The 19691-nt window shown below is 44.3% G+C and overlaps 1 protein-coding gene across 4 annotated transcripts in view; it reads right to left on the bottom strand.

Moving 5' to 3' along the window:
- GARNL3 (GTPase activating Rap/RanGAP domain like 3) overlaps window positions 1-19691 on the bottom strand; it is a 949195-nt gene that overhangs the window by 578879 nt on the left and 350625 nt on the right. Inside the window, exon 1 of one of the 4 annotated variants that reach the window (XM_085613710.1) lies at window positions 10702-10998. The exons of the other annotated variants lie outside the window; for them this stretch is intronic. Coding sequence (XP_085469836.1) covers window positions 10702-10757 — 56 coding nt within the window. The 5' untranslated portion in view covers window positions 10758-10998. Of the gene's footprint in view, window positions 1-10701; window positions 10999-19691 lie in introns of those variants that run through there. 4 annotated transcript variants of the gene reach the window in all.

Genomic DNA, 19691 nt, shown 5'->3' with positions numbered 1-19691 from the left:
TTTAGGAGTCCTAAAGTTAGGACTCCTAACTTCTGTGAATACCGAAATGAGTAAGTGCCTTCTGTGAATACCAAAATGAGTAAGTGCCTTCTGTGAATACCAAAATGGTAGTAAATTTAGAATATTGTCTTAAGTTAGTTCTGTGAATCGGGCCCATTGTGTTTACATTGTGGTCTATTTTAGCAGATCCGTAGATAGTACAACATTGGCAGAGGGCATGGAAACAGTTATACAGTTAGATTTGTCAAATTTCATGTGATTGTATTTGTACACGTGTGTGTTTGTGAGTATGTATGTGTCTATGTGCCTACTGCTGACACATTACTTTGGGTACGATGCAAACATGTTATGAAATACCATGGAATTGAACTTTGATGTCACCAATAACTCCTCTTGGCTAGTCACATTTCAGGAAGCAACCGCCCTCCTTTCCATGGAGCTTCTCATCGGCCACTTCCCCCTCTCAGTGGCCAAGACCGCCACCAATCAATTGATCCACAAACCCCTATCAGAAACAAGGTCTTCATCTTAGAATCAATGATCTCATTACCACACCCTCCATCAGCCAAACAAAAAATTTCTAGGAGACTTTAAACTCCAATAAAACAAGACCTCCAAAAAGATGAAAGATATACAGCTTGATCTCCTCAGCACTGTGATCTTTAATCAACTTGGTAAAGACCCCACTCAAAGCAACTGCAAATACCCTCGACTGGATCTTCATACCCGTGTCATTCCTTTTCTGACATTCCATTTTGCACCAAGATTGTAACACCATGTCTCCATCCCATTCCACATGCTGTACGTACACGCCAACAATCTACCAAGACCAACTAAAACCAGCCAAACAATATTATTTCTTTAAACACTCTGCTGGTCTCTACCCAAGCTCATGCTTAACTATTACATTTACATACATATACAAACAGACTAGCCCACGGATGTACTCCAACATTGCATCAATACCAAACAGAAACATTAGCAACTGGACCATGTTCAAGACACTCACCATCAAAGAACTCTGATATCCTCATAGTCTATGAAACCGGAACATATATAAAAGACCATCTCCCTGTCTTAAGAGTCCTCTTCAGGAGTACTCCAGCCCATCCTCACTATGCTCAACTCATCCCTCTTACATGGTATCTTTGGTAAAGCATTTAGTACTGAACAAATTCTCCCACTCCTGAAAAAATTCTAGTTTGGACCAAATTCACACGTTATATTTCCAACTATTGTACTGGAGAAAGCAGTGGACATTCAACTTTAGGAACAAATCCTCAACAACAACCTCCTTTGTGGTTAACTGTCTGGCTTCAGGTCAGATGACTGGTATGTAAACGGGCCACTGCCTCCTTGTCTTCCTCATCCCTCATTTTAAGAAAGACCAATATCAACAAGCATTAGCACAGCCAATATGTTGTGCCTATGCAAGAGCTATTGGCTTTGCTAAAGTGTTTTAGCCATGTTAGCCACAGCGTGGCAGCTGTTCAGCATGGCTAAACGTTAGTGGCATAGAGGAGAATGGCGTGGAGTGTTGTAGAGTGGAATGGCAGAGAGTGTAGTTGAGTTGAGAGACAGAGAGTGTTGTGTTTTAGAATGGCATAGTGTGGAGTTGTGTATAGTGGCATACACTGGAGTAGAGTGCACTGGTGTAGAGTGGTGCGGAGTATAGTAGTGTGGACTGTAGTGGCATTGGGTGTAGTGGCATTGAATTCACCGGTGTACAATGCAGCGTCATAGAATGCAGTGGCGTAAATTAGAGTGGTGAAGTGGAGTGGAGTGGCACATATTAGAGTAGAGTAGAGTAGAGTGGCATAGAGTTCAGTTGCACAGAGTACAGTGGTGTAAACTGCAGTGGCGTAGAGTAGAGTGGCATAGAATAGTGCAGAGTGCAGTTGCTTAGAGTTCAGTGATGCAGAGGGCTGTGGCGCAGAGTAGAGTCAAGTGGCATAGAGTGCAGTGACGTAGAGTGGTGCAGGGTAAAGTAGCAAAGAGTGGTGCAGAGTAAAGTATAGTGCCGTAGAATGCAGTGGCATAGAGTCCAGTGGCGTAAAGTGGAGTAGCATAGAGTGGAGGGGTGAAGAGTAGAGTGGCGGAGAGTTCAGTGGCAGAGAGTGCAGTGTTGCAGAGCAATGTGTCAGAGTGCGGTGTTGTAGGGTGGTGTAGAATGGCATAGAATGCAGTGCGTAGAGTACAGTGATGCCGAGTAGAGTGCAATGGCATAGAGTGCAGGGACACAGAGTGCATTTGTGTAGAGTACATTGGTGTAGAATGCAGTGGTTAAAAGTAGGGTGGCTTAGAGTGCAGTGAAGGAGAGTAGATTGTTTCAGAGAAGAGTGAAGTGGCATAGAGTGGAGTGGTGCAAGGTAGAGTGCTGTTTCATAAAGTGGCATAGAGTGTAATGGCATAGAGTAAAGTGGTGTAGAATGCAGTGGCATAGAGTACAGTGGTGCAGAGTAGGTTAGAGTTGTGTACAGTGGACTGGTGTAGAGTGCAGGGGCATACAGCTGAGTGTTACAGAGTAAAGTGCAGTGGCATACAGCATATTGGCATAGAGTGCAGTGTTACAGAGTGATGTAGAGTACAGTGGCGTATGTGCAACTGTTCAGAGTAGATTGGTGTGACCTAGACTACAGTGATTTAGAGTGCAGTGGCGAAGAGTGCAGTGGATTACAGTTGAGTGTCAAAGAGTGCATTGGTGTAGAGCAGGGTGGTAGAGGGTACAGTAGAGAAATATAGAGTGCAGTGGCATATAGTGCAGCGGCGTAGACTGGAGTGGTTCTGAGTGCAGTGGCATGGAGAGGTGTAAAGTGGAGTGATGCAGAGTAGAGTGCAGTCGTGTGGAGTGGTGCAGAGTAGAGTGGAGTGGTGTAGACTGGAGTATTCATGGTGTAGTAGTTACAGACTACACATTTTCAATTGAAATGACCATGATTACATTTGCCCAGACATACAGTTTTGCTGATAAAACAATACAGTGCACAGACAAAATTGTGTGGAAATTGCATTACCTAGTGTAATGATTTGTTTTGATCATATTAAAGTATTTGTTTCAAACACACTTCAGAAATAACAAAAAATGTGCTTCATTTGTGTTCCGAATTCTGATATATTCTGACCGACTATGCTGACTGCATTTGTGGGAGCGCCACTACCTCATCAGGTACGTTTTTTCCACACTCTGGGGACCAACCATGTAATTGTGAAACACTTGATGATTGACATATGCTAGGACTACTCAGTTGTCTGTCCTGACCAGGACATTATAACCTTTCAAGAAAGGAGCAAAATGCAAAAGAGTTATTCCAACTGCCTTCAACCCCCTCCAAATGGAGAACATCTCCTAAGCCGAAGACCGCTCCACCTGTGTTGATTTGTTCTGTGGAGCAGCTGCCCCGCCGCATCTGTGTTCAGAATATTGGGTGGGGCGACTTCCAGAGGAAGCCCCCTGGCCAGATATTTCTGATTTAACCACTACTGCAGTGCTTGGTACATCGCTGGGTCACAGGGACACTTTGCCCGTAATGCTGTGACTTAGGGTCCCAAATGCCCAGCACATGATTGACTAGGAGATATAGGTTTAGTCCTCTCCAAGGTAGGATCATAACTAATGAAGTCATCAGTAGGGGTGGGCGGAATTTGCGAAAGAGACTTTCGCAAATTATCGCGAAAATGTTAAAAATCTCCGCAAACACGCGGAAATATCGCGAAGATGCGGAAGTTTTTTTCCCGCCCGTTCGCGGTATTTTCTGCGTGGTCGCGGCTCGCCAACTTATCCATGCGGTTGCTCGCGGGCGCGGCCATCTTGTTTTCACTCTTCTCGCGGTGCATGATCGCGAGAAGAAAGACGTGATCGCGCGACCAATGACATTACTGCGGGCGCGAACTGTCGCGAGACAGCGCAAATGGCTATCAACAATCAAACATCTTGTCGAGAACGCGACCGGATCGGGAAAACTTGTCGGCGAACGCGGGGATTCAGGTAAGGCGATCGCGCGCACGTGAGAATGTATTATTTTACAGCGCGAGCAAGAAACAAATTATCGCTAAGCTGCAGAATGCGGAAATTTTTACATTTTCGCGCTCTCCGCGGAACGCGAAAATGTCAAATTATCGCAATTTCCGCGAGCGGAACGGAAATTTAGCCCAGGCCTAGTCATCAGCCCTGAGCCTTCAATCATTCTTTCACTGTCTGGGCTTTCCTGGGCCAGAAGAGTAGAAAGGCAGGACACCAATTTTTGTTGCTAGGATGTCAGCAAGTGTTCTGTTCTGAAGTGCGACCATTGATGAACCTGTATTGGTGTCCAATGAGACTTTTTGATTTTGATCATAAAAACTCTGATTTTCCGACATGCTGGTGTGCCTTAAAACAGAAAAAGAGCAAATAAACCTGCCATCCAAATATGGGAAGATCTGAATTCCTCTAGCATTGATCACCTCTGCAAAAGGGGCCAATACCTTGGTAAAGACCCTAGGAGAGGACATCAGTTCAAATGGTAAGACTTGGAGCTGGTAATGATTGTCTCAAACAGAAAACTGTAGGTACTTCTGGGATGGTCAATATATATTTGCACATGCAGACAGGCATCTAGAAGGTTCAAAGATGCAAAGAAGACTCTACTCTTTACATACTATGGAACTAAGTTCAGGGACATAATTTGGAACCTCTCATATGGCATATAGCAGTTTGTTGGTTTCAGATCCATCACAGGCCTGTACTCTACATGCCTTATGCACCAAAAAAAGGATCAAGTAAACCCCGTTCCCTCTCGGTGACAGTGGAACTGGAACTATTGCCTTCTTAAGCAGCAAATTCCCCTGTTGAGGGTACCTTCTTCCTCGAAAATAACAAAGGATGCGTTTATCCACCTCCTTCTATTTATCTGTTACCATCTTTCTTACGGCTCCATGTAGAAGTAAACATTACGGTTCTTTCTTCTGATATTGGAGGGGAAAATCCTTCTACTCCTTCTGGGCTGGAACTTCAGGGAATATCAAATTTCCTCTCAGGTGCTGAAGTGCTTCCTTCAACACTGCCCGTAGGACAAATCTACCCTTGACTTCCTCCTCTTCCAGATCGTGGCCTTCATCAGGAGAATTCATGCGGGCCATTTGGGAGAAAGTAGAGCTTCTCTTGCCTTAAAGGCTGAAGATACAGCTTGTATAATCATTCACGTCATATCCCCTCATGTAGGAATTTGAGTTGAAACTTATCCCTCTTCTCTGTCTCCAGGGGCATTCAACTCATCCACCTGGTGCATCTTGGCATCCCTCTTCTGCCGCTCCTTCCCAGTAACAGCGATCAGCAAGGCTCAGGTTAAGGAAAGAATACAATGATTCTGCTCCACAAGAAAGTATCTCGCTGTCACAAACAAACCAGGAGACCTCCGGCGCAGCAGCAGCTATCACACATGCTCCTTGTGTTGCTCGCGAGACTGCCGCCATCTTTAAATCATGCAATGGTCATCCGAATAGACATTGATGTTTCTGATCCCTTTCCACTGATAGATGGGATCTGGACACCATGAATGAGGCTCAGATACACCACTAAAGCAGGTGCTGAGCTCTCGCAAGAACGCCTCCCCATGCGTAAACATGGGTCCGCTAGAGTGGGACCTCACACGTGTGCATTGTTTAGAGTGGGACCTCACGCGTGTGCAGTGTTTAGAGTAAACGGTAAGCCGACAAAGCAGGTTCTCTGATACACATAAGCAAATTGCAAACAAAATACTCTCTCTTGTGGCTTTGTACTTCTCACAGAAAAGAATCAAATAGGAAGTGGGAATGTTCTGCTTCCTTTTCACACGCATGAAGGGGGGCTTTGCATGAAGGAAGCCATACAGGTGGGTGGGGAACATTATAACTGGCTTTGGCAAACTTCTGGCCCATGGTGGAGCGGACATGGACGAGGAAGACAGACAAATAGACCATGCCTGTGTCTCGCCGGAGCTCACGCTGAATACTGTAGTCTCACCTCGTATAATTACACGTCACACAAATAAAATAGCTGCGCCCAAAACATATTTTCCAACATGCATTCAACATCTGAGCAAACCCAGCAAATGTTGTTAGAGAACGTCACAGCAAATAAAGGGGAAACACTAATTTAAGAAGAGAGTGCATTACACTGCGAGATTCGCCTCTACACCTCCACCAAACCTCACAAATAGGGGTTCACCCCCGAAGGCCTTCGATAAATGTTTAGGGCGTCAGGTTTGTACCACCGATAGAGGCTTCACTGCTTAAATCCCTAGAGGTACTGAGTCAAATAACAAAAGATGGATTCAGGAAAACACAAAGACCACAGGGTGAATAACAACGACCCGTGGTAAGTCTCAGTGTAGACAGTGTGTCGTGGGCCTTGGGGCAAGGAAGGAAACGGGTCCCCCAGCCGCTGTTTGAGATATAAAATAGAGCAATAATTAGGGACAATTTATCAAGAAATACAATAATTGGTGATGTGACAAAATAGGGTTTGAAGCTTTGGTTTAGGGCTTCTAAGGATGACAACTACGTGTCGAGTTCACGTGTTTAAGCACTAATGGTTAAGACAGTGCACCTCGCCTAAGCCTCTCTCTCTGACCCAAAAATGCACACACGTGCGTAAAAGCGGCCACAAACACATGGACGCAAAAACACGCACGGATCCGAGCACACAAACAGGCACTTCACAGGATCACGATTACACACCCACACAAGCACTTGTTCATTCTACAGAGGTTAATGTCTGTATCCGTCACCCCTTCCCCGTGCATTGTACAGGTTCACCCCTCCCCCAGTGTACTGTCGTTATCCATCACCCCTTCCCTGTGCACTGTACAGGTTCACCCCTCACCCAGTGTAATGTCTTTAACCATCACCCCATCCCTGTACACAGTACACGTTCACCCCTCACCCAGTGTAATGTCTTTACCCATCACCCCTTCCCTGTGCACTGTACAGGTTTACCCCTCCCCCAGTGTAATGTCTTTACCCATCACCCCTTCCCTGTGCACTGTACAGGTTCACCCCTCACCCAGTGTAATGTCTTTATCCATCACCCCTTCCTTGAGCACAGTACAGGTTCACCCCTCCCCCAGTGAATCTTATTTTCCTATCACCCCTTCCCTGTGCACAGTACAGGTTCACCCCTCCCCCAGTGTACTGTCTTTATCCATCACCCCTTCCCTGTGCACAGTACAGGTTCACCCCTCCCCCAGTGTACTGTCTTTATCCATCACCCCTTCCCTGTGCACAGTACAGGTTCACCCCTCCCCCAGTGTACTGTCTTTATCCATCACCCCTTCCTTGTGCACAGTACAGGTTCCACCCTGCTCCACCCTCCCCCACACCCCAGCCCCGCGTAAAGCCTTTACTCTTCAACCTGTGCTCAAATTATATAGAAACACGTGCCGATGACCAAGGTATTTCTCAGGCGACCACAACACGGTGCAGTGCCGCCTGGAGCTGCCATCACTGCCACATGCACTCATGCAGTACATATGCTCCTGCTAAGCACAACACACCTACAAATGGGACAGTCTGGACAATTCCAGGGCACTCAAAGTAGTAAGAAAGGCCTGAATGCTCTAGAATTGTTTTTAAATGTGCATTTAATTGGTAAACCGGTCTGCCATATAAATAAATCGACAGCACCACCATGTGGCGGGCTGTGATAAGTAAGTGTTCATGTTGACAATTACGAGCCAGTGCTGAGCAAATGAAAGCACCAGCATAAATTAAGCACTAAGGGGCATATGTATCAAGCAAATTTTTAATCGCAAACGCTGCGATTCGCAAAATACAGCATTTGCGATTAAAAATTCGCAAAACGGGATGTATTAGGCAAATTCCCAACGCAAAATTAAGGAACTGCTAATTTAGCGATTTCTTAATTTTGCGTAAGCATTTAAGAAATCGCAAATTGCAATTTCTTAAATGATATGTAAAAAGCACCCAAGTTGTGCGAATTATCCTTAAGAAATCGCAAATTACCACCAACTTCCAGTTGGTGGTAATTTGCGATTTCCTTTCAGAAATCACTTTTTTGAATTTTACAAAGTGTCACGTGGCGCTCATACATGCCCTTAGGGCATGTATGTGCGCCATATGCACACACATGCTCATTTCAGGGGTGCATCAGGGTGTCATCATGACACCCTTGCACCTTTGAAATTATTCTCAAATTGCGATTAGCAAATTGCGAATCGCTATTTGAGAATTACTTCCCTTTCATTCCTATGGGTCTCCTGGCCCATAGAAATGAATGGGCAGGTATTCCTTAATTGCGAATTCGCAATTTGCTAATCGCAATTAAGGAATTTTAAGAAATCGCAAAAAGTTTGCAATTTTTTTAATACATCCCGTTTTGCAATTCTCAAATAGCGATTCCTTAAAAATCGGTATTTGAGAATCGCAAATGGTGATGTTGATACAAATGCCCCTAGATCCTTCCATAGGCACTGCACCAGTGCAACCCCTCCCCCTTTGTTAAGCCTTTATATGTCACCCCTCCCTGTGAGCTGTACAAGTTCATCTCCCTATTCCCCAGTATAAGGCCTTTATCTGTAACCCCCTTCCCGGTGCACTGTTCCGGAGTTATACGGTGACATGCATTCTGAGGACTTCTCAATTGCCCAACCCCCTCCCCATGCGCTGTAAAGGTTCAAACCCTCCCCAGTGTAAGGGCTTTATCTGTCACCCCTACAGGTTAATCCCCCCTCCCCCCAGAATAAGGCCTTCACAAGGCCAGAATCAGACAGAACATATTCATGTGAACCAAATAAAAATCACTACCATTAACGAATCAGATAGCTAAAAGAGTGGGCCACTTTTGCAAATCCGAGCAGTTTTAAACTTGTAAAGACAAACTATATAAGTGTTTTATCAGTTATGGGAGACTGCATGCATGTGTGCTTGCTGCAACCAATGCTTGTGATAATATCAGGGAAATTAATAGTAAAAACTGGCCTTCCAGAGCATAAAATAAAATAGGCCAAATAACAGCCGGAAAAAAAACCAGACCATACACTGATCTGTCACCCCAGAATTATGGGGCAGGAGAGGGTCAAATTATGCGGCACGTTTGAGTAAATTATATGGCAAGCAGAGGCAAATTATGCTACGTAATGCCGCACATTTTGTGATAGTAACACTTCATTATTTTGGCATTTTTACACTTAACACTGTCTGGTGTTGGTTGCACCTCATTGGTACCAGTTTAACACCCAAATATTGCACAAAATTAACCAATCAATCATTAAGCGTCAAGACATGTGGGTGTGCTTCTGGTAACATTTGAGCAAAAAAAGAAGTGGGTTTTTTGGACTAAAGTCTGCAGATTATGCTGCAGCAAATGGATGTGACAAAAGCGGCAAATCTGCAATTATGCAAAAAAAAAAAAACGCAGCCGCACAATCTCATAATTCCAGTTGCCCAGTCTACAGTCCATTCCGATTTTGGGCTTTTCTACAGTACCCTCGAACCCATTTCCCTGTAAAGGTTCACCCAAGCCCCCAGTCTGGAGCATTTCTCCAACACCATTCCCTGGGCACTGTGTACCATCATGCAGTAAAGTACCCCTTCAGCCTGCGGCGATTCTCAGCCACCCCTTCCCACCCTGTGCTCTCCACAGGATGTTACAGGATCACACACACAGCCAAGGGAAGACCCTCCCACCCGCGCACAGTACAGCTCCATTCACTAAACAGCAGCTCCTTTTAACAAGTAGCGCTTTACAACTCTTGCGAATACATACATAGTCGGCGCTATGTGAAAAGTTCACGTATGGCACCTGTGTGCTCAGCATGCACACTGCAAAGACTACCCCATCCGCCCGCACGTACTGCACATTGATGCACTCTCATTGGTGGCACCTGCGCGTGCATTGAGCCAGGTGACCCATCTATGGATTATGGGCACACCCCCGACTCCAGAATAGAGCTCCCGAATAACTCATTATGCACCTGCACACGCAGGACACTCAATGAGACAGCTTAGAGACCGTCCTGTTCTGCTCTACACTCCACCCCCAGCACCCCCCTCCCTCCTCAACAGTACACAATCCATAATCCCCTTCAGAGGAGCCACCCACGCCGCAGCCCTCTTGACACAGGACTGACTGCACGCTGAAATATGAAGAGTATCCGGGCCCACCCCTAAGAGGGCGGGCCGGGCAGACATGGCCCCACGCCCCCTTTGGAGACACACACAGAGAGCGCGCAGACCTCTGCGCGTGCCAGCAGTGGAAACTTCAAAGGGGGCACATTCTGGGTGCACGTGCAGCTGCATATCAATGAACTATGCGGAGCGGCGTGTGCTTCGGAATGGGAGTGCATTCGGCAGGAAATCCCATTTAATTGACCAGTTCCCATTTACAAATGACAGAGCCCTCCCCGCAGAGAGGGGCGGGATGCCAGCTCTGCGCCTCTCAAGGACAGCGTTACACAACTGAGGCGCTAACAGACACATTTCTGCAGTGTAGTCCAGCTGGAAGGAAGCATCGTGCTCAGAGGACCTAGACTTGGCACTAGACGAAAAACGCCTTTTACCCCATGAACCAACCTCTTCTACCAGGAGCACTCGGACCTCCGTACCAGGAACACACTTGTTTGCAAAATGTCTATCAGAATAGCCCCAAGAGGGAAGCGGCAGTTCCTGCGGGCGGTTAAGATAAAAGCATACATTGATTTCTGTAGGTAAGAAGAGCCATGGTGTTACCGTTGGGTGAAACTGAAGACTTTGGTGGTCGCCGCCTCCGCGCTGCACACGTCCATTATAATCCATGCACCGGCCCTCCGGCCGAGGGGATGACGGACAGGTGTCAGGAGAGCATCATTCCTGCACCGCGGGCTGGTGCTGCTCACGGACGGGTCCGCTGGGGGCCCTCTCCCATCCCCCGGGGGGCCCTGGCACCTGTGCAGAGGGCGCGCGCACCGCACGGCTAGCCTGCAGCCACCCCGGGCTGGCAGAGTTTCATTCTCCCCTCCTGCATCATTCACGGCACATCACCGGCTCGCACCGGCCCGCCCCTTCCCCTCTGTGCCCTCCCCCTCTCCGTAGAGCAGACTGCAGCATTCTCCACCGCGGCACATGCCTGCGTGTGCACGGCACGGCCACAGCGCCCTGACTTGGAGTGGCTGTGAGGTTGGCACTTCATGTAAGCGTAAACGCGACAATTTTTCATGTGTATGTGAACTAGCATGCTGCTTTGCATACATGTAAAGGAACATTGTTACTCCATCTGCATGTATAAAAAGACAGTAACTTTAAGTATATGTTTTCGCAGCATTGTTGCTTCACAGAAGTGTGAATGCAACATTGTTACTCCATCTCCATATATAAAGATGAGAGTAACTTTGTGTAAATGTAACCACAGCATTGTTACTTCACAGAAGTGGAAAAGCAACATTGTTACTCCATCTCCATGTATGAAGAAGACAGTAACGTCAGGGGTACCCAAACGGTGCATTGTTACTTCACAAAAGTGTAAACCGCATTGTTACTCCATCAACATGTATAAAGAAGACAGTAACTTTAAGTATACGCAAACCCAGCATTGTTACTTCACAGAAGTGTAAAAGCAACATTGTTATCCCATCTCCATATATAAAGAAGAGTGTAACTTTAAGTAAATGTAAAACATAGTATTTTTATTTCACAGTAATGAAAAAGCAACATTGTTTTTCATGAACACATCAACTAAATGTAAAGGTTACATTGTTACTTTACATAGATGTGAGTGGGAATTTGGTATTTCATGTATTCAAATAAATATAAAAGTTACATTGTTACTTTACATACATGTGCATGGGAATTTGGTATTTCATGTATTCAAATAAATATAAAGGTTACATTGTTACTTTACATACATGTGCATGGGAATTTGGTATTTCATGTATTCAAATACATAGGAAGGTTACATTGTTATTGCCACTTCACAGAAATATACAGCAACATTGTTGTTATATGGAAATATACAAGCAACATTGTTTCTTCCTGTATATATGAACAGGGTCTAAGTGTAAAATCCACATTGTAAATTCATGGCAACGTGAATGCAATACTGTTACTTTGCGTACATGTGAACACTGTAGAAATGTAAGCACAGCGTTGATACTTCACATAAAGGCCGTACTGTGGTACACATTTTGTAATATACAACCCCCAGGACAGGGCTCGAGTCGAGGTACCACGCGGGTGGACGCCGTCCCCCCACTTATTTTACCGGGAGCTCGATAACTGAAACAAATGGAGCCACACATTCACTGTTTGGCCTCTCTGGGGCGAGATGGGAGCTCATTCAGAACGCTGCTCATGTGCTGGCTTCTCAGATGCAATCGCATCTAAGGGGTGAGCGAGGGGAGGCAATAAGTCTGATGGTGCAAGCCACCTTTCGTGACGTCACTTCCTGTCGTGACGTGAGCGCCACCCCCCCACATCTTTTTTTAGGACTTGTGCCCTGCCCCAGGAGCAGCTTACTCCACCTCTGAAAAGCTTGGTACAGTCCTTCACAAGTGGACCCTCGCTTCCTTCTGTAATCACTCTTTTTTGTCTTGCACCAAAAACACTTTGAAGCTGCAGTTTCAAATCATTACCCAAAATGCCCTCTCTCCAGCAACCATCCAATCTCCCAACTGCCTTTCTTATCACAAATACTTCCATGCAGCGCATTTCGATGTTCCGCTCTTACGCCCCTTAACGAGGTTTGTACGAAGTTATGAAGTTGGACGACTCAAACATTGACAGTTTAAAAACAATGAACAGCTTTCAAGACCATAAATTTGGGTGGGAAAATGTTTTGCTGCAGTGGAGGGATGTACATGTTGGACAGTGCTCAGTTTTACAATCCAACACCCCTGAGTAAAGCCTGAGTCCACCTCACTGCCTGCATCCGTCATTGTCTGCCCATACGGAAGTTCTCTGCCACCTCCCTGTCACCCAAACTTTACCATTCAGTCACTTGAGTGGTCCATCGCTGTCCATCTAGAACCCATCCTGTCGCTCAATGAGCTGCTTTCTGCGGCAACTGCTGCTACCTGAGCTGTTCTGTTTATCACCCCTCCCCCTACCAGGGCTTTAAGTGGGATAAAAAAATGTGGGGGGGGCTCTAAAAGGGGTGTGTCAAACTGGATTAAAGGGGGTGTGTCCAACCCAAGTAGGGGCGTGGCCTAAATCATGGGAACTAGCATTGTGAGCTAAAGAAAATCCTGAGGTATCACTCAGCAGAGGCTAATAAAAGAAGCCCGGTGCCTTGGATACATGTTTGCTTCTAATGTATGTGAGTAAATTGGTTATTGAAGTGCCGCGAGCAGCCCCCTGAATAAAGATGCTTTGACAGTGGTGACCAAAGAAAGGAGAGGCTCCAGGAGTGTCTATGCGAAGTGGGTTGGCCGTTTTGACTTTCTATTACCTATTTCTTGTAAGGATTTTTATTTGATCCTTTAATTCCTCCAAGTGCTTTTTCATTGCACATAACATTATAATGCTCTCTTTTAAACCCTGTCTAGCTATACAAAAACTGAAAGCACATCATTTTCATGGAGGTCTAAGTCTCCCATCCATAGAACACTACCATTTGGCTTTACAATTATCCCAAATCATATACATGCTGCAAGATAATTCTCATACACCACAATGGGTGCATTTACAGCGTCATTTACTATCCGCTGAACCTGGTCTCTCAGTTCTTTATACCACAGGTACTAGTCGCCAAGACCCTCACAATCCACTATTGGCTTCAATGCGTAAAACGTGGCAGAAGCTCATCGCCTCTTAGGTTCTAACCCACGTATTCATATTAAAGCTCCAATATGGAACAATACTGCCATACGTGTCAAGGGCAAAGCCATTTCCTGGCCCCAATAGAAACAGGCAGGTTTTTCTACTCTAGATCAGCTTATACATACTGATGAGCTTAAACCCTTTACCCAATTAGCTGAAGAATCTGGTCTTCCGTCGCATCAATTCATGAATTATGCTCAACTTCATCTCGGTCTTATCAAAGCCTTGGGAGCATGCCCATGGTCTCTCCAAACTTCGCCAATCCTATCCTATCTATGTACTTGGGGGACTCATAAAGGGGTCATTTCTGGTTTATATAAAATATTCACATCTCATTTATTCTCCCAACCCTTATCATGTGCTCTTCGTCTCAAATGGCAAACACGTCTTTCACTTACATATAACGATGAAGACTGGCTTACTCTTTTGGAAACTTTAACCAGAGGAGTCAGAGAAGCACGACAGAAATTTTGCTTATTAAATATTTTACATGACTGGCATTGGTCTCCCTCAAAACTGCATAAGGCTGGACTTCTTCCTCATACTAATTGTTGGAGATGTGCTATTTCTGGTTGTGACATAGTCCATATTCTCTGTTCTTGCCCTATCATCCAGACCTAGTGGTCCTACATAGGTCAGGTTTTACAACACACTCTGCCTTTGGATTTACCGTTAACCCCAGCCATCATTCTTCTGCATGATTTACAAACTTTACCACACCTTTCCAAACCACAATGCCGTCTTTTATATATCGCCATAACCACAGCTAAAATATGCACACTATAGCATTGGAAATCTTCGACTCCACCCTCTTCGGATTCTTGGCTGGTGGCTATGGTTTAAACTGCCTCTTACGAAAGAGTTATCTACAATTTGCAAGATCAGACACAATTATTTAATCAAATTTGGGCCCCCTCTCTACAATTGAATAATCCTTCTGTGATAGACTATTCCGGTCGCTCTATAGTGGATTCCACTGTATCATAACTTGTTCTCTCTTTCTATTTTACTCTTGCTTCTAATTTTCTCCTTTACTCAACTTTACTGTCATGCATTTACATACCAACACTGAAAACCTGTTCTAAATTCGCTCTCATCTTATTTCCTCCAATTTCTTCCTTTTTATCTTTGGTTAATTTCCCTATATCATTTTCTATACTATATGTTCTATTCTTTTATTTTTTACTGCATTGATACCTCTCCTTTATTATTCTTCACTTTCTTTCTACCCACATTTCCTGTCTTTATCTCACTTATTCGTTTGCAATTTTATGCTTCACCTTACATCAAGTTCTTGATCTTTTTTGCTTTAAAATTACTTTCTATCTCACCGTAAGTGATTAGAGTTTTTCAATCAAATAGCTTATTGTTTTATTCACAACTGAATTATTTTATCCTCCTTCCATCTTATTATTGTATTACTTGTATTTAAATAAGATACAGTCTTCATCCTTATGAATCCATATATATTTAACTTTATGCATTACATCCAATGTAATTTATGTTATCATATTGCACATTTCTGTATTTTATTGCTTTTATTGACTTATATTTAATAAATGCTAATATACAATTTCAACACAAAAAACATTATAATGCTTTCATTTGCTGATGCAGTGCAACACATGAGTTGACTAAATGAGACTGCCAATGGGTTTTTAGCTTGTGGAATACAACCAGGACCATAAGTCCAGTGTTTGCCTTACTCTGCGTTGAGTAAGCGTACGGAAATTGATGAGTGGTGACTATCACCTAGTTCCTTGATGGAACAACAAATTAAAATCTTCTCAGCAGACTGGTGCTCTCTCCCCAAGGTGCAAGCACGGCACAACTCCAGCACTAAGGTTCTAGGTATGGTCTTGGAGTATTAATAGTGCCTGAACCTGCTGATGAAGGGATTAACTCTGCGCTGTTTACCGAGGCCCAAAGCTTGCTGGTCTGATGTGAGACTCATCACATTTTTAATGTCTGGTTGCCACTGCTAGAAAATTTACCCAATGTCATATTTTGTGGTTTAAAAAAAAATGTTTTAATCATCATCCATGAACCACAACACTGGGTAGGTAGTTGACCATGTTCTGTTACAAATTCTGTTGATGGGTTTTGGTTGAGTGAACTGTGGCAACCCTGACATGCAAAAGCTGTTAGCTCAAGGTGAAGAGGAAAAAGATAAGACAAACTGGTGTCTGAGCACAGCCATGAAAAAAGGTTTTAATTTGCCCCTAAATAAAGCACAAAACGTGGTATACACTGGTGGAAGAGCTATACACTCAAACATAAAGTGTCATTTACAGCCAGATGGGCAGTCCTGGCCTAGCATAGTACACGGGTACAGGAGAATGTCTGAGGTATTGTTCATTAATGTCTTCAACCCTCAACAAAGTGTAAGTAAGGCTGTAAATTGTGCTGACATCATTCATTGACTGACACCAGGCAATTGTTGAGTGCCATGAACAACTGGAATGCACCCTGGATTCTGCACCATAAGGTCTTAATAGTGTCCTCCGGGACAACTTACACATCTCCCACACCTCAGAATGAGCATTGTGGGATGCACCCAAAGTTGTACAAACATGGCGAGTATTTGTCACACCTAAATCTATAATAGGATTACACAAACACGGTGACACACCATGAAGTTGTCAAGGAGAAATAAAATGGCCAGGATCACCAAGGCCGGTTCCTCTGCCAATCCTGTTGGAAGGGGAAGGAGAAACGCTTCCCTTGTGGCTGGATTCCAATACAGTGTGCAGGCCGGTCGCTCACTCTGAAAGGGCAGAGCAGAGTCGCACTGGTGGGTGGATGCTGCTGTGAGCTCTGACTCCAGTGGGCACAGAAGGGTTGTGGTGGTCCTTTCCGGTCACTGGTGGTTCCGACGATCTAATTTCCTCAGTGGCTGACACAACGATCTTTTTGCTGCTCTGGCGTTACAGAAAGCCAGAGAGAAAATGTCTCTCTTTAAAGGATCTCCTTCCCACCTCAACACTCACCTGGTGTGACGTCACCCGCAACTGCTCCATTAGTGAAAAGTGATCATGCGCACATCTTTTTTCACACAAGTGTGCATGCTCACTCAAAAGCTACCGTTCGTGCCAGGGCATGAAAACAGAGCCCGATAGGGACCAGTTTCTAACCTGTTGGTTTATGTAGATTTTACTTCCCTGGTTGTCTGTTCTGGCTACCACTGTCTTTATTTGAATGAGGAAAGCAAATGACCGTGGGGCATTACCTATAGCCAACAATCTTCTCCGTATGGAGGAACTGCCTCAGTAGGAGACTACTTGTCTTTTTGTTCCCTGTCTCTCAGTTACTCTCCAGCCTCACTGGCTCACATCAGTAGTTATTTACAAGTGTAATACGGGGGTTCTTGGTCACACCTTTGAGAAGATACTCAATGGCGAACCACCAAGTGAAGCCTTGAATATGGGACTGGGATTTTGGTACTGTGTCCTTGTAATCCCGAGAAATTGGTAACCAATGGGCTAGAAGGTGGGGATGAAGAGCCGCGAGATGGGGATGAGCCCATGGGCCTGCTGTCATTGCTGCCATTAAATTCTGCACTTTCAAGAACATTGTGGCAGCAGCATTATAACTAAACAGAAAGAGACTTACGGTCTTTTGGAAAGTCTGAGCTACAGCTGCTGGTAAGAGCACCCAGGCCTTTGTTGTATCTATCTGTGTTCCAATAAAGAGCCTCACTTGAGATGGTACCAGAAATGACTTCCTTAGCTCTCTCCCATTGAACTCCTTCATAGCTTCCTGGCGACAACCCTCTTCATCAACAACGTCCTGCCCAGGTTGTCCCCTCGCTATTGAGTCACTTGGCCACATATTGTTTGGCTGTCCATTGTACCAGCGCCCTGAGAGGCAAATGGCTTGCTGCGATCTGTAAACGATTTAGCATCCGTTGCCATTGAGAAGCACTGCACATTTTTAAATCTGATTCTAGACTGTTGGTAGTCTGCGCAGGTGCCAAGTTCCTTGGCAATATGTGGGCAATCAGAAGGTTGGCATTGAAAATGTAATACTATTACACCTGTTAATCTATAGCTCTTTTGAGTATAGTGTTTTAACTGTCTATTTAATCTTTGTGTAATTGAGTAACTGGGGATTTTTTATCGGTCCCGACCATAGCTTTCCCTTTGTCCCTAAGTCAGCAAGGCGGGCCAGGCCGCTTATTTTTATTGAGGCATTGGCTTTTGATGATATAGGCTATAGGCACTTTGATGATAGTTTTTAATCATAACAATTCTTAGAATAACTAATGGAGAAACATTTTTCATTGATCACTAATATATATTTGTATGTACCTAAACCTTTGTATCAATTGTACGCATTTGCACTTTTATGGTCGGAGGACGGAAATAAAGTTTATGATGATGATGACTTCTTTAGGTTGAAGACAACCCCCCAAAATGATGAGACTCTCATGACTTAGAAAGAGAAGAGGAAAAAAAGTAGCCAGTAATCTAGGTGAGGCAATACTTGAATATCCTCAAAGTGTACAAGTGCCTCCACTGCAGCTAATACCTTTGTGACGATCCTTGAAGGCATCACCAAAACAAGAGGGAGAGCCTTAAACTGAAAATGATTCCCCCTCCTGCAAACTGCAGGAGGGACTTGGATTTCCAATCAATGGGATCATGAAGATAAGTGTCTTGGAGATCCAGGACTTCTTTAGAATCCAGAAATGCATGATAAGGGCCATCTGCTTTAAAAAAAATAAAATAAAACTAGAACTTAATTGAAAAAATACCTTCATTTCCTTAAAGATAGGGAACTTTCACTAACATTGTTTTTGCCAACAGGTCCGCGAGCCTTTTCGACAGTTATTCCTCTCTTACTACATGTGACATAATTGGGATTTCTCGAAACCACGGATGTGGGTTTTCCTTTAGTTCTTTCACATAGCTACTTCTTGCTATTGTAAAGACCTCTTTGACTCTGATTAATATCCTCCATGTTTAGAGGTACTTTAAGAGTCATTCATCAATCCTTTAACCTTGGTAGTCATGATGTTGGATTCTGCGACTGAGGCACTTTTGGTCATGATTTCTCCCTTCGCACACGCTCCCTCGCTCTCTGGCCATGCCTTGAAAAGGGTGAGAAGTGCGTTGTGTATAAAGCTCAGCCTTTTTTGAAAAAAAAACCCAACAACTTCCTTGCAGAAAATGATCTAAAAGGTTCAATAATTTCTTTCTCATCTGACATTTATTTCCATAAATCATTCAGCTCAGCCCCAAAAATCTATTGACCAGTGAAGGGCAGCTTGTGCAATAAAGACCTTTCCACAAGATCCAATTTCACATCTTTAACCACAATATCCCCTAGCTTCCACTGAAGCTCTTACTACCATTGTAGAAGACCATAGTGATTCCAGTCTTTTATCTGACAAAACTTTGGCTAACAAATCCAAGTCTCCTAGAATTGCTGTAGGGTCTTCTCCCTCTTGTTGAAAAAGAATAAGGATTGGAAATCCTTGAAAAAAAATGTGCTGCATAAGCTGCATATGAACTAGTCTACATGACAAAATTCGATGCCACATAGATATGTTTTATGGCACTTTCCACATGTTTGTCACATGGTCCAGAAATAAGGGATTTCTTAGACAACATTTTATTATACAAAAGCAGAAAGTAGAGTTTGAGGTGGGACATTGTCCGACAAGGACACACCCAGTGTTCTGAATCCTTCCAGCTTCCCAGGTGGCTATTTGTGACCCCTGGGTATTATTGGCTTCTTTTAATAAGGCGCATGTCTAAAAAAAAAAAAAAAAAACCCTTAACTGTCTCGATTCCCAGTCTCTGCTCTTGCTCAATTAAATTAACTCAGTCATGATGATGACCCTTTAAATGCCCTGAGTCGAAACGCAGTCGACAATTCTGACAATTGGAACGGATTCGCTTTCATAATGTATTAGGTTAGCG

Source organism: Triturus cristatus, chromosome 1_2 (genome assembly GCF_964204655.1).
Source record: "Triturus cristatus chromosome 1_2, aTriCri1.1, whole genome shotgun sequence".
In the NCBI taxonomy this organism is placed as follows: domain Eukaryota; kingdom Metazoa; phylum Chordata; class Amphibia; order Caudata; family Salamandridae; genus Triturus; species Triturus cristatus.
Note: the sequence above shows the minus strand (reverse complement) of the source record. Positions and strands in the feature narration are given on the sequence as shown.